General features: G+C 38.2%; 1 protein-coding gene across 1 annotated transcript in view; it reads left to right on the forward strand.

The window, feature by feature from the left end:
- The window catches only part of wbp4 (WW domain binding protein 4), a 74725-nt gene that overhangs the window by 47852 nt on the left and 13641 nt on the right, over positions 1 to 13232 (forward strand). The window contains exons 6-7 of the mRNA XM_072260849.1: positions 9460 to 9530; positions 11148 to 11223. Coding sequence (XP_072116950.1) covers positions 9460 to 9530; positions 11148 to 11223 — 147 coding nt within the window. The remainder of the gene's footprint in view (positions 1 to 9459; positions 9531 to 11147; positions 11224 to 13232) is intronic.

Below are 13232 nucleotides of genomic sequence, written 5' to 3' on the forward strand. Positions count from 1 at the left end.
ATGCTGAAGGAGGTGAAAAAGGACCCAAGGGTAACAGCAAAAGACCTGTAGAAGTATCTAGAACCTGCTAAAGTCTCTATTCATATGTCCAATATAATAAACACACTGAACAAGAATGATGTTCATGGAAGGACACCACAGAGGAAAACACGCTCTCCAAAAAAAAAAAAATTGATGCACATCTCAAGTTTGCAAAAGACCACTTGGATGTTCTAGAAAGCTTCAGGGACAATGTTCTGTGTACAGATGAGACAAAAGTTGAACTTTTTGGCAGAAATGCACATTGCTAAGTCTGGAGGAAAAATGGTACTGCACACTATTAACAAAACCTCATCCCAACTGTGAAGCATGGTGGAAGGAGCACCATGGTTTGGGGCTGCTTTGCTGCCTCAGGACTTGGACAGTTTGTAATTGTTTAGGGAACAATGAAATCATAATTGTATCAAGACATTTTGCTGGAAAATATCAGGGTAACAGTCCCTGAAGTTTAATAGAGCTGGATGATGAAGCAAGTCAATAATCTGAAACGCAAGAGCAAATCAACAACAGAATGGTTTAAAAGGAAGATAATTTGTGTTTTGGAATGGCCAAGCCAGTGTCCAGACCTTAACCCAATTGAGATGCTGTGGTATGACCTGAAGGGGGCTGTCCGTGCAAGAAATATTGATAAACTGAAACAGTTTCATGTGGAGGAATGGTCTAAAATTCCTCCTCACCAGTGTGCAAGTCTGACCAGCAGCTACAGGAAACATTTGGTGGAGGTTTTGACTGCTAAAGGAGGTTCTGTCAGTTATTAAGTGCAAGGGTTCATATACTTTTCACAGCCTGGACTGTGAATGTTTAAACAATGTGTTCAATAAAGGCATGAAAAGTACAATTGTTTGTATGTTATTGGTTAGGCAGATTGTGTTTGTCTATTATTGTGACCTAGATGAAGATCAGACCACATTTTAAGAATAATTAATGCAGGAAACCAAGTAACTGCAAAAGGTTCACAAACATTTTCTTGCAGCTGTGTGTAGCTAGGGTGCCAAAGACTGGATTTGTCAATGTGAAGCAGAGAGCAAGTTTATAAATCTGGTGGGAGCAAAGGATGTGGGGAATGGCGATGGTGGAGTGCCCTGGGGGAGGTGTGGGACAGGTGCCAGGGATGGGAGGAGGCATGGGTGCAGACATACTCAGCCCTGAGATGTCAGGCAAGGTAGGTAATTTAATTTCAAACAATTGTTTGATTGATCATTGCATCATGCTCCCTGCCCTCTTCCCACTCTCAGTCCACAGTAGAGACCCAAATCAGATTCAGGTTTATCATCACTCACTCATATATGTCATGAAATGTGTTTCTTTTTGCACCAGCAGTGCAGTACTTCCATTTACTACAGTACTGTGTAAAAGTCTTAGGCACCCCAGCTGTATATATGTGCCTAAGACTTTTGCACAGTACTGTAGTTGTAGGATTCTTCATTCCTGTTTCTGTAACAGTTTTGTTTGTCCAGTTAGGGTGGTCAGTCCACTCTTAGTCTGGCCTCTGCCTTTTGACCTATTTGGCATGGGTGACCTTAGCAAGAGCCGAAGCCCAAGTCCCTGGCTTCAGCTAGCATAGCTTTCCGGGTCAGTGAAGCACGCAAGCCTCCAAACCATGGCAAGGTTGTCCTCTTGGAGGTGGTAACATACACAATGTGATTTTGCCTTCAGAAGCTTGGTTTACCCTTCCATAGGTATAACTGTTTGGTTATAATTCCCGTGTATGCAGAGGACACAAAATGAAGTGGATGATTGTGCATCATTAAAAAAACAGAGGGCCCACGTTTGCAATTTCGGAATGGGAAGAGGGTTGTGAATACTTGTTTTCAGCTTAGCACACATCAGGACAAACTGAATAAAATTTTGATTTCAGTTATTGAGGATTTGCACAATAAGTGCTCATAAATATTGATTAATGTTCATCAAAGCCTTGGAGAAGATCCCAAGATTAACTAGAATGGGACCGGTTTAGCAGGATTGAAGTATGTTTGAAGAGTGAAGAGGTTCTTGAAGTGAAGTTTGGAGCATTTGATAGAGAATGTATAAGATTTAAAGTTTGGCAGTATTGGAAGAAACTTTTCTAGTGTCAGCTGAATTGTAAGTGGGAGGGTACAGATCTGAGGAGCTTGACAAAAAATATTAGTAAGGAAATAGATCTTTACACAGGATATTAGAATACCCTGTTTGTGCATCCATTCAATGCCAGCTAGTCTTTTCTGTCTACAAAAGGTTTGAGCTCCTGAAACATAATATACCACCCACACTGACTGGCAGAGCAGGACCCCAGCAGTGTACTGCCAACTGAAGTTACAAAGCAGTTACTGCTTGAGGAGGAGTGGGTGGAAAGACGCTGAGCTAGTTATTCCTTGTCAAATAAATTGACATTTTTGGGGAGTTACAATCAGGTGAGGCTATTTGGAGCGTTGCCTCATAGATCTGTAATAAATCAGAACTAGTCTTAGTTCTTCTTTCTCCTCATTGGTCTGTTTCTCAATCAAAAATTAATTCCAATCTGCATCATTATCTGCTTTGAACACTTATCATTTAATAGAAGTTTCTTGTGAGGGGTGAAGATATCTTGATGATAAGGTAGCAGATAAAATTACTACTTACAGGTGGTTATTACACTTAGTACAATGAGGAATACACTTACAATATTTTGTTCTTTTCTTTGAAACCTTCCGTGGTGTACAGTCGGTCTTCGAGGAAAGGTTAGATTGCATTTGAATCTTTTACATGCTTTTTGTGTTGGCCTTGCAGTGTACTTAGTTATATGTACATTGCTTCAGATGATTTGGCAGGAATAGTACCATAGTTCTCCAGGTTTAATTACAATCTTGTTCTTTGCTCTCAATTAGTTGCAAATCAAGCAGCGGGTTTTGGCAGCCAAGTAGAGTGGATTCAGGTTAATTGGGGCACATCAATACAGGAGGCTTGGCCCAATTAAGCAGCTGCCCCAGTTCTCCAAATTTTCATGGAAATAGTTAAAAAAGGTATAAAAGAGACAAACTGCCATTTAACTGAGTAATAAATTATGTATTTAAAGGAAACACTGAACAAATTAGAGCGCAAGCAATATTACTACAGTACTATAAAACTTTGTATTAGTTTGTAATGGTTGCAGCTGAGGAATTCATCAAGTGTATGCTGGCGTAGTACTCGATTGGTAAACTATCCATTCTTAGCCCCTTCTTAAAGCTTGGAGGTTTAATGTTTTTCCCAATAACCAACAACTTATTTTCTTTTTATCAGTTTCTGACATATTTGAACAACACAACAGAGTTATGCTATCCTTAGCTTTCTGATAGTGTTGCACGTTTGTAGGAAAGGAAACCATCTGGCGTGTTTCATTGGCACTGTAGTTATCTGTTGTCATTGGCACAAAATATTTGAAGCAAGTTGAAGAGTTTTTTAGATTTCCATGTTTCTGTGCTTAGAACATCATCACTATCTTTTTTACCGTGTGCCTTATTGAATTTAATGTGGTGCTTACATATCCAACTAAGACAACCAACCATGTATTGCTTGAAATTCTTTGTGACCCAGCTTCTTGGTCATCCCCTCTGACTTGTTTTTTAACATTGGTCCATTGACAAGCACACCTTGTCCAGTCACAATGTAAAACCATTGAGGGCCTCTTCAACAACTGGATCCTTACTTTCACGCTTTTGTTTTTGGGATGTTTGCTATTGTCCCTCATGTAAAGCCCATTCTTCTTGCAGTTTAACTTGCTGATGTGTCAAATGTCTACTTGTAGATTTTGGCACTCCAGTTATCTCTGCTGCCGATGATGAGTGGTGTTAGACAGATGGCTTTTAATTTGGACCAATAGGGTAATTTTTTTGGCTAGTGTTAAATTGTTTTGTGACAAGGGTCTCAAAAAATTCAAAGTCAAAATAAAACAACGTCAAAGTGATCAAAAATAACTGCTTTTTCAATTTGCATCTGCTAGCCCAAATGAATAAAACTAATGCCACTGCTCACTTTCAGCACAGTGTAGCGTCTAATAGCCACACAATTGCACATGACTGACCATCTCCTGTCCCAATTAAGCAGCATGGTGTGGGAATCCTGGCTATTTTCTTGGACCTGTTTTTTTTTCCTTAAGGTTTGTCCCAAATAAGCGGCTGCCCCGATTAACTAATGGCTCAATTAACCAGAATCCGTATATCGCTAAACGCAGAATTCTGTATGTTTTTCTGAGGTTTCTTGCTCGAGGAAGCTTCCCAACAATGGTACATGTATAACTGATGGGTCAAATATGTTCATGGAGTAAAATGTTCTTGTTAGGCTTTATTGCCCCATCCCTAACCCTGTGCTTTAGAAGGTGGTACCAAGGAGCTACCTCGATTCTCTGTTCTCCTTGTGTGGAAATGGCCCCATTTTAATGAGGTACCAAGTTCCAGGATTTTGATTTAATTATGGAGCCATAATATATTTCTTAGAACTTTTCAAGTCTTTTATTCTTTTTCAAGTGACCCTCAAGTTTGTTCAGCTCTGATGAAATGTTCTCAACCCAAAACACTGCATCTCTATCGACGCAGCATGACGTGCTTAATATTCCCATACAGTTCTAAGAAATATATTGAATGGTGGAAGAATGGAGAGAATGGGTGCCACAATAGCATTGTGGTTAGCGCAATGCTATTATATCTTAGGTGTCTGAGTTCAATCCTGGTGTTGTCTTTAAGGAGTCTGTACAAGCTCACTGTGTGAAGCATGGATTTTCTCTGTGTCCTCTGATTTCCTCCCATTGTCCAAAGTTGTAATGGTCAGTAGATCAATTTGTCATATAGATTGTCCCGTTATTAGACTCGGGTTACATTGAGGGTTGCTGGATGTGCTGCTCGAATGGCCGGAAGAACCCATTCCACCATGTGTTTCTTAAGTAAAATAAAATGAATTAATAAACAAAGCAAAATTTTGTCACAGCAGAGACGATAGTTTGGTGAGGCTTAGCCTCTCGTCTACTCTTGAATAATTGTATTTATTTGACTGGTCAGCTGTGAGCTCGAGAATATGGTGAATGATCTGTCAATGTTGTTTGTTAAGAAAATGTAATTGGACTCTCTCACCATTACCTCGCATTTTGTAGTTAGTCTCTGGGTCCATTCCAGGGGAGCTGTTTGTAAGTCAGAAATGAAAAGCTCTGTGGTACAGAATCATAGAATCTGTTGCGATAGGAAGAGTGACCTGCTATCCAGCCTTACTCAGTGAGTGAATCTGTTTAACACTCCAGGTCTGCCCAATTCAACCCAGTTCTGATACAGGTCAGAGGACATTGGTGAAAGAATACAGGTGAAAAAGCCTGCAAACTCCATATTAGCTGGCAAATCCATTCCCATCCATCCCACTTTTCTGTCAAACATTAGTTCGGATGTACCGGTGCCCATAAATAATTGAACATTCATTACTCAGGGAGGGGCTTGTATGGAGAACAGGCAACTTGGCTCTCACCATTTAATTCCAGATGTCTTGTTGTATGTAGACATTGACAACTTTATTAGCTGAGATGCTGTAAATGGTACTGATGGAGGTGAACATTGTGAAACACATCACAACCCCTTACTTCTGACCTTATGATGGAGAAATAATCAAGATAATTGAACTTAGACCTAAGACACCTCTGTAGCAAGCTCTGGGGACTGAGATTGTCCTTAAATCATCTTCCTTTTGTGTTTAGATTGATTCCAGTCAGTGTAGAGTTTTTCAGTTGATTTACACTGACTTGAGTTTCTGCTCAAGTTTGTTGTTCAACCAATCAGACATTGCTGCTCGCCTTGACATCAAGAGTTGTCTGTACTGCCTTGCATGTATAATTTCCCCATACTTGGACCAAAGCTACAAAATGATCTGGAGAGGCGACCCAGGCCAAACAATGTGTATTGTTTATTGGTGCACAGATTCCTCATCTGCATGAGATACAGCAGCTAACTTTCTGAAAATAGAGTTGTTCGTCCATCATTGACGTCGATGAGGACCTCGACACCATTATGATGGTGTTGAGACTAGCGCGTGATTTGGATTTAAGTGAGGGAGAGTTGCGCAGCGTCAGCCTCACTCTCTCTTCCCAATTCCCATCTGGATCCAGTGGCAAGACAGAGTTTAGACAGCTGGAGAATAACAGTACGTGTAGATGCCCATCTCCTTTGTATAGAGGCATAGAGAGGTACTGCATGGAAATGGCCCTTCAGCCCATTGAATCTGCACTGATCATCAACAAGATGATTATATCAACCTAAGTTTTCTCCCCCCCACCCCCCAAGTTTCTACTACTCACCTGCACAGGAAAGGCAGTTCACTAAGCGTCTTTAGGAAGGAAACTGGAACATTTGTATCAAGCCCAAGGAGAACATACAAAACCCCACACAGACACATACCAAGATTGGGATTGAACTTGGGTCTCTGGCTCTGAGGAAGTGCCTCAGTTAACTACACCACTGTCCCACCATGGTTCTCAAGGCATTAAAATGTTTAAATACCTAAAAAAAAAAATCAGGGAAAAAGAGAAAAGTTAGATAACAAACTGCAATTGATTGCATTAATATTTACAGGGAGTTAGGAGTTTTGAAATGAAGGTATTGCTTTGTAAGCAAGACTCTGTGTATTAGAACTGTACATTACAGGGAGCCACTTGACACAAGTGATCTGGAAACTGAACACAGTTTATACAGATTGTGGTTGGTTCTTCAGTGTTAATACAGATATTTGGATAAATTTGAGGTGAAGTTTGGTGGCCAAACCCATGATTATGCAGATCACTATTGCACTAGGTTTTCAACCTTAAGTTTAAGCTAAATTTCTGGTTTGGAATTGAGTGCACAATTCTTGTGCGTGGAGCTGAGCCATGTCTGCCGTTGATAGCATTGGCCTTGACAGAAACAGGCCAGACCATCAAAATTGTCTTGATGGCAATAACTGAAAGGATCAGTCAGTTACTTAATAAAATTGACTTAAATAATGATACTGTAGGAGAGAAGTGGTTAATGAATCCACTTGACTTTGACATTAACTTATTTATGAAATGTAGCCGAATTTGGAGCACTGTGAATACTCAGTTACTTGGGCATAAAAGGTACCTTTATTTTCTACATTCGTGGCAGCTAATACCTAAATTGCTCCCTTTTCTGTGAATTTGTTTTCAAAGGTGTCTTCTGCTACATTATCTCTCACAGATCCGGATTGCCTACGCAAGTAGTTAATCATTCTTGGCTCTTTATTTACATAAAACTGTATAAAAGGTGCACAGGAACAGGCATTCAGCTTGCCTTCGTGCTGACATTTATCTTGTCTGGGAATTTCATCAAATTGATTTTTGCTTTTACTACTTCTCTCGTACTTTACTGTTATTTTAAAGTACTCAGGATATTTGCCTTTGTTATTTCCTATGTCCTGTACTCAAATCCCACTCAAAGAAGATTTTCTAATTGTTTACATTTATTAGTAACCATTTTATTTAAATGCCCCCTAATTTTGAATTCAACTACATGTGGAAACATCACCATATACCTTCCCTGTCATAAATTTGAGGAACTCTAATACAGTCTTTGGTTCTTAATCTAAAGAAAAAGCTTTTTCAATTTTTCTTGGAACTTGTGATCTTTCAGTTATAGTATCAGCCTGTAATATATTTTATTGCTCTTTCTCCAGTGTTATTCCTCTTCTGATGGCCTCAAGACCAAAATTGCCCTACTTCATGTGAACACTGATCAGAGTTCTATCTGAGTCTTGCAATATTGCTCCTTGATTCTGATAACTAATTGAAAGTGCCTCTATTTTGGTCTACGGGTGTTCTCTATCTGTGCTTAAGAATGTGTTTTCCTTTAATAAGTGGAGCTGATGGAAAAAGTATGGCTGTCAGTGGGGGAGGGGTGAGGAGAGAAAATATTTTTAGGGTCATCTTATACAATATAAACAAGACTTACAAAAAAAATTGAGCATTTGTTCAAGATACTGTCTTGTAAAAGTTCTATTACGCTAACATTTCTGATTGCATGAACTGTATATTTAAAAAGGCATAAGTGGATCCATATGGCTAGGAAAAAAATAGTTCTATAATGGAGCAAGTTTCAGTCAAGACTATTAAGTTGAAGTAAACCTTACATAGTTGTTCAGGACTCTGATCTTGAGAAATATGGTTCAAATATAACTTCTGCATGTGACTTACGTAGTTCAGTTCTGATTACTGGCAATTAAGCAGATACTACTGATAGTCTAAGTTGGATCCTGACCTCCACTGAGGAACTGCAAGGACTGTGATGTGTTCCTGGAGGTGGGCAGATAGACTAGAAAGAGTAATGTTTTCCTTCAGGAGTAATGAAAGAAGGAGGAAGTCAATAGAAGGGGAAATATTGACGCTAGGACAAATGAAGCTGTGCAGAGGGAAGTTTCTTTTGGGAGGTAGAGTGAGGTTGTCTGAAACTTCCAGCTGGTCATTTATTATGTAAATAAGTATTATTTGACTCTACATTAAATAGGAATGGCATGTAGAAAATGTATTGCAGAGTATTTAAGTTCTTGATTTGGATCAATAATCTCATGGTCTTGTGAGTCTCCACTTTTGCATAAATTAATTCTTAACAGAATTTTTCAAAATGAGATAGATTCAAGTGTTCTATTTAAAGATACTGTACAACCAAATAGTAGGATATGGATTTGTACAAAGAACTTGCTTACTTTAAGAGATTTCAATTTAACATTAAAAATTATCTTTGTATTCTTCTCATCAAGTGTACTTTTGTTAAAAAACACTGACTGAAAAGTAAGTTGGCTAGAAGTTCATCTTTAATATTCTGCAGGCCAGTAAATTTGTGAATTTATGGTGTGCATCCATCTTGTTATCCATGCAGTATGCTTTTTAGTAATTTGCTGCTGTAATGAATGTAAATCATAACGGTATTACTCTTAATCAAATAGGTAGTGCAACATCTTATTTCAATGTATTTTTATTGTATTCTAGCCTTTTTGCTATCATTTCAATGTCTATTAGGTTCAGAGCAATGATGTATTTTTATAATTCAATGAAGTAACCACAAGATTTGCTGCATGTTTTCTTTTTGAATGTGGTTAATTTGTCATGCTAATTTTTTTCAGCAGAATTAAAAAATACTTTTAATGTTCAAGTTTAAAGTTTGATTAGTCTTGAGTGACTTTTTTGTTTCAAGGAAGCAAAATACATGTGCTAAATTATTGTAGCAGAGGAACTACTCGTGCTAAAGTCTGTACTGCATGGATGATAAAGGTATATTAGAACTGTTCAAAATGCTTTAACTTAAATTGTTAGCTTATGTTATCATGGAGTGGTGTGTGTTTTATCTTTCAAAGGCACTGCTAAAACTTTGTATCCATATGGAAATAGGAACATGTAATATACAGATTGTGTTCAGGCCAAGTACCAGTGAGAGACTCACAGGCAATTATTTCTTCATTGTACAGAATCACAATGGGAAAAGCCTGAAGGGTTCCAAGAGAGCTCAAACTTTGTGCAGAGTGAAGTTGCACAACAGGTACATTGTTGGTTTGGATTTGCCTACCACATCATTTAGGGCTATTGTATCTGTGGACCAAAAGTACTCGAAATTAACCGTATTTTGTAATCAAATGCCCCTTCCAGCAGACACAGTCACGTGCTTTCCAGGAGGGGTAATTAGTTAGAAGTACGTGCACTCCTTACAAAACTATTCATATCACCCGTGGACTATTAAATGGACTTCAATAATAAAGATGGAACCTTGACTTATAAAGTTTGAGCAGGCAGTTAACAATACTGCAAACGTTTTGCTTCTGTGATACTTTTTAACTTTTCCGAGCTTGTGCTTTTGGATGTCGTGTCTGTACATTGAAAATGAAGCTGGTACATCATCTCTGACGTGGTGATGTGTTGTGCTTTGATGCTTGTTGAGAACCCGGTGCAGGTGAAGTTTTACAGGTGAGAAATCACATTGGTTTTTAAGGATTGTGGCTCATTTCAATCATACATTCTGGGTGGGAGGAACTGTGGGCCTTTTTACTTTTCCACCTGTACATGGGTGGGTACCAGGTTTGGGCCTAGGCTTTGTGAACTCAATTAACTTACCATTCGCACAATTTTGGATGGGAAGCTGTAAGTTGTGATTTCCTTTGACAAAGCAAATGATAGATTTGATTTTAAAAAAAACATAGATTTATTAGAGCTGGTTCTCATGAAAATGAGCAGTTTGTATTCCAACTTCTACGGTTGTGAGTGTAGCATAAGGAGGACTTGGGTTTTTAATTGCTGAGTGATTTAAATAGTTATGGAATTATTGTCTCCTCAAGATCCATAATGTGCATGTTATTTTCATGGAATGGGATTGATCTAGCATATATCAAAAACTTGTGAAATTGTCTTTTCAGATGAGACATTAAACAAGTTTAATTCTATTCTATTAGGTGTTAAGAAGGATTGCATGATACCAGCTTTCACATTCACTATTAATCATACCTCTTCAAATCGTAGACTATTACAGTTACTGCTTCAAAAGCAGTTAATTGGCCATACTCTGCTTTGGGCATTGTTGAGAAACATAAGACGTAAATACACTTTGTGTCATTTTAATCCAGGTCCATCTGAATTACAGTTGCAAGTTCTGAGATTGAACCTTATCCTATTTCTTAAAGAAAAAGAATCATGCGCTTACTGTTACAGATCTCAAGATTTTTAGAATTTCATTACCTGAAAATGAGTATGTGTGTGTATTACACTGTATTTCTTATTGAATACTGTCCTGAAAAACAAGACAGCTCAAATTTATCACAGCACTGATAATTATTGTGCTGGTTTGAATATGTGCTTGTCATTGTCTTAAATGGCAGCCATGGTCAAAACAACCCAAATAACATGCAAGTTCCTATATCACATTTCAGCTTGCAAGTGTCTGAAAAAAACAACGTTGACAATAGCAAACTGAAAGTAACTGGACTTGGATACACTTTGCAACAGTTGTTTAACTTGCAAGTGGATAAAAATATAGTCAGATATAGTGATTGATAGAAATAAAAAAAAAATTGCCAGATTGGTGTGAATAGTTTCTATCACAGCACATATTGTTTGCACAGTCCAAAAATGTACCTTGCCTCACTCTGTGTTATTTTCTTCTTATCAGCACCTGTCAGCCTCTTCATGGGTAGAAGGAATTACTCCAGAAGGGTGCACCTACTATTACAATCTTGTAACAAGAGGTATGTATGTTGACAGTGAACTGTCTATGGCAGCATCTATGGAAAGAGAAACAGTTGAAGTTTCAACAGGACCCTGCCCTGTTGAATATTTCTGGTTTTATTTCAGATTTCCAGTATCTGTGGATTTTATTCATTTCTATTTACTGATCATGCCCTCTGTTAATACCATTGGGGAGGAGGTACAGAAGTATGAAGATCCACACTCAACCTTTCAGGAAGATCTCCTTCTCCTCCACCATCAGATTTCTGAACACTACCTCATTATTCTTGTTCTTGCACAATTTATTTTTGTAACTTACAGTAATTTTGTTTTACATCGCCCTACTGCTTCAAAGCAAGAAATTTCACAGCACATGTCAGTGGTAATAAACCTGATTCTGGTGTTCCACCCTTCTGTAACCAAATAATCTATTTGCTGACAATTTCCAGATCATAAAGGTATGAATTTTGGTCATTTTATTTGCCTCTTTTTTTAGTGAGCCACACTTCATATGAACATCAGATTTATTACAATGTTTGAGTTTCCTAATATCATACTAATAGCTGACTCAGAAACAAAACTTCAAGAACTACTCACTATAGTGGCAGCAGAAAGTAATCGCAGAGGCCTCTCAATCAACACCAAGAGGACAGAAAGCATGGTCATCTCCAGAAAGACAAACATCCCACAATGTGTGATCAAGATCAGAAATACAAACATTAAACTTTAAGTCAACAAATTCCAATATCTTAATAACAAGTAATGGCAGGTGCAATACAGATATCAAATACAGAATAGCAATGGCGAAAGAAGCTTTCCAAAAAATGAAGACCATATTAACAGACAGAAAGATGAGCATGTACACTAAAAACAGAATACTGCAGTGCTACGTTTATTCTATCCTGACTTATGGAAATGAATGCTGGACCATTTCCCCAGCAAAGGAAAAGAGACTAGAAGCAGCAGAAGAATGTTAAAACTATCATGGACCACACACGCGTCAAATGAAGAAGTTCTCAGAAGAGCCCAAGCAGTTAGATCACTCAAACCAACAATAAGAGAAAGACAACTCAGATTCCTAGGACACATCATGCGAAAAGATGAACTAGAAAAACTCATGCTCTCTGGAAAGATCGAGGGGAGCAAACCCAGAGGAAGACCTCGGCTTATATACATCGAAAGCCTAGCCAGGTGGCGACACATTGAGGAAATGGAAGTCATCCAAAGAACGAGGGATAGATCTATATGGAAAACCATGGTCACCAACTTCCGCATCGGATATGGTACCTAGACAGACAGACCTTCTGATAAATCTAGAACTTTCTTTTTGCCTGGTTTCTAGTGCCTCTCTGAGCCAAGTAAATGCAACAAATAAGGGGCACTGGGATACAAGGGCACTACTGAAGTTTATTCAGGTAATGCAGCATGTCTTAATGGTAATTTTGTCCATGTCCTATACAGTTAAGACCAATCTAACTATTGGGCACATGCTGATATAATTGAGATAAGATGGGTGGGTTTGCTTAGACTAACCATCTAGAAACCAGAGTTCAACTCCCAACCAGGCAACAATGGAATTTCTGTATTAAAAAAAAACGTACAGTGAAGTTGACCATAAAATTAGCAATTGTCATAAAAATCTGTCTGATTCACCAATGTCCTTAAGCTGAAGAAATTTGCCATCCTTGAACTTGCCTTATCTTTGACCCCAGACCTGCATCAATTGTGGTTGCTCTTAACTGCCCTCTGAAATTACCTAGCAAGCCATTTCACTGTATCATAATCACTAAGTACAGCACTATGATAGTCCTAGAAGATGGCTGATGATGACCTGAGTGATAAATAGGAATGGCAGTATGACATTAATTGTCAATGGTCAAAGTCAAATTTGCATTTATTGCCACTTGTACAGGTGCAAATCAAAATTTCTTTCAAAAGCATCACAGCCACATAATGAGACATTCATAAGAAAAATGTAAATTAAACATAAATTATAACATTTTCAAGGAACACAATTAGAACAAAATAA

The sequence above is a fragment of the Mobula birostris genome, chromosome 6 (genome assembly GCF_030028105.1).
Source record: "Mobula birostris isolate sMobBir1 chromosome 6, sMobBir1.hap1, whole genome shotgun sequence".
Taxonomy (NCBI): Eukaryota; Metazoa; Chordata; class Chondrichthyes; order Myliobatiformes; family Myliobatidae; genus Mobula; species Mobula birostris.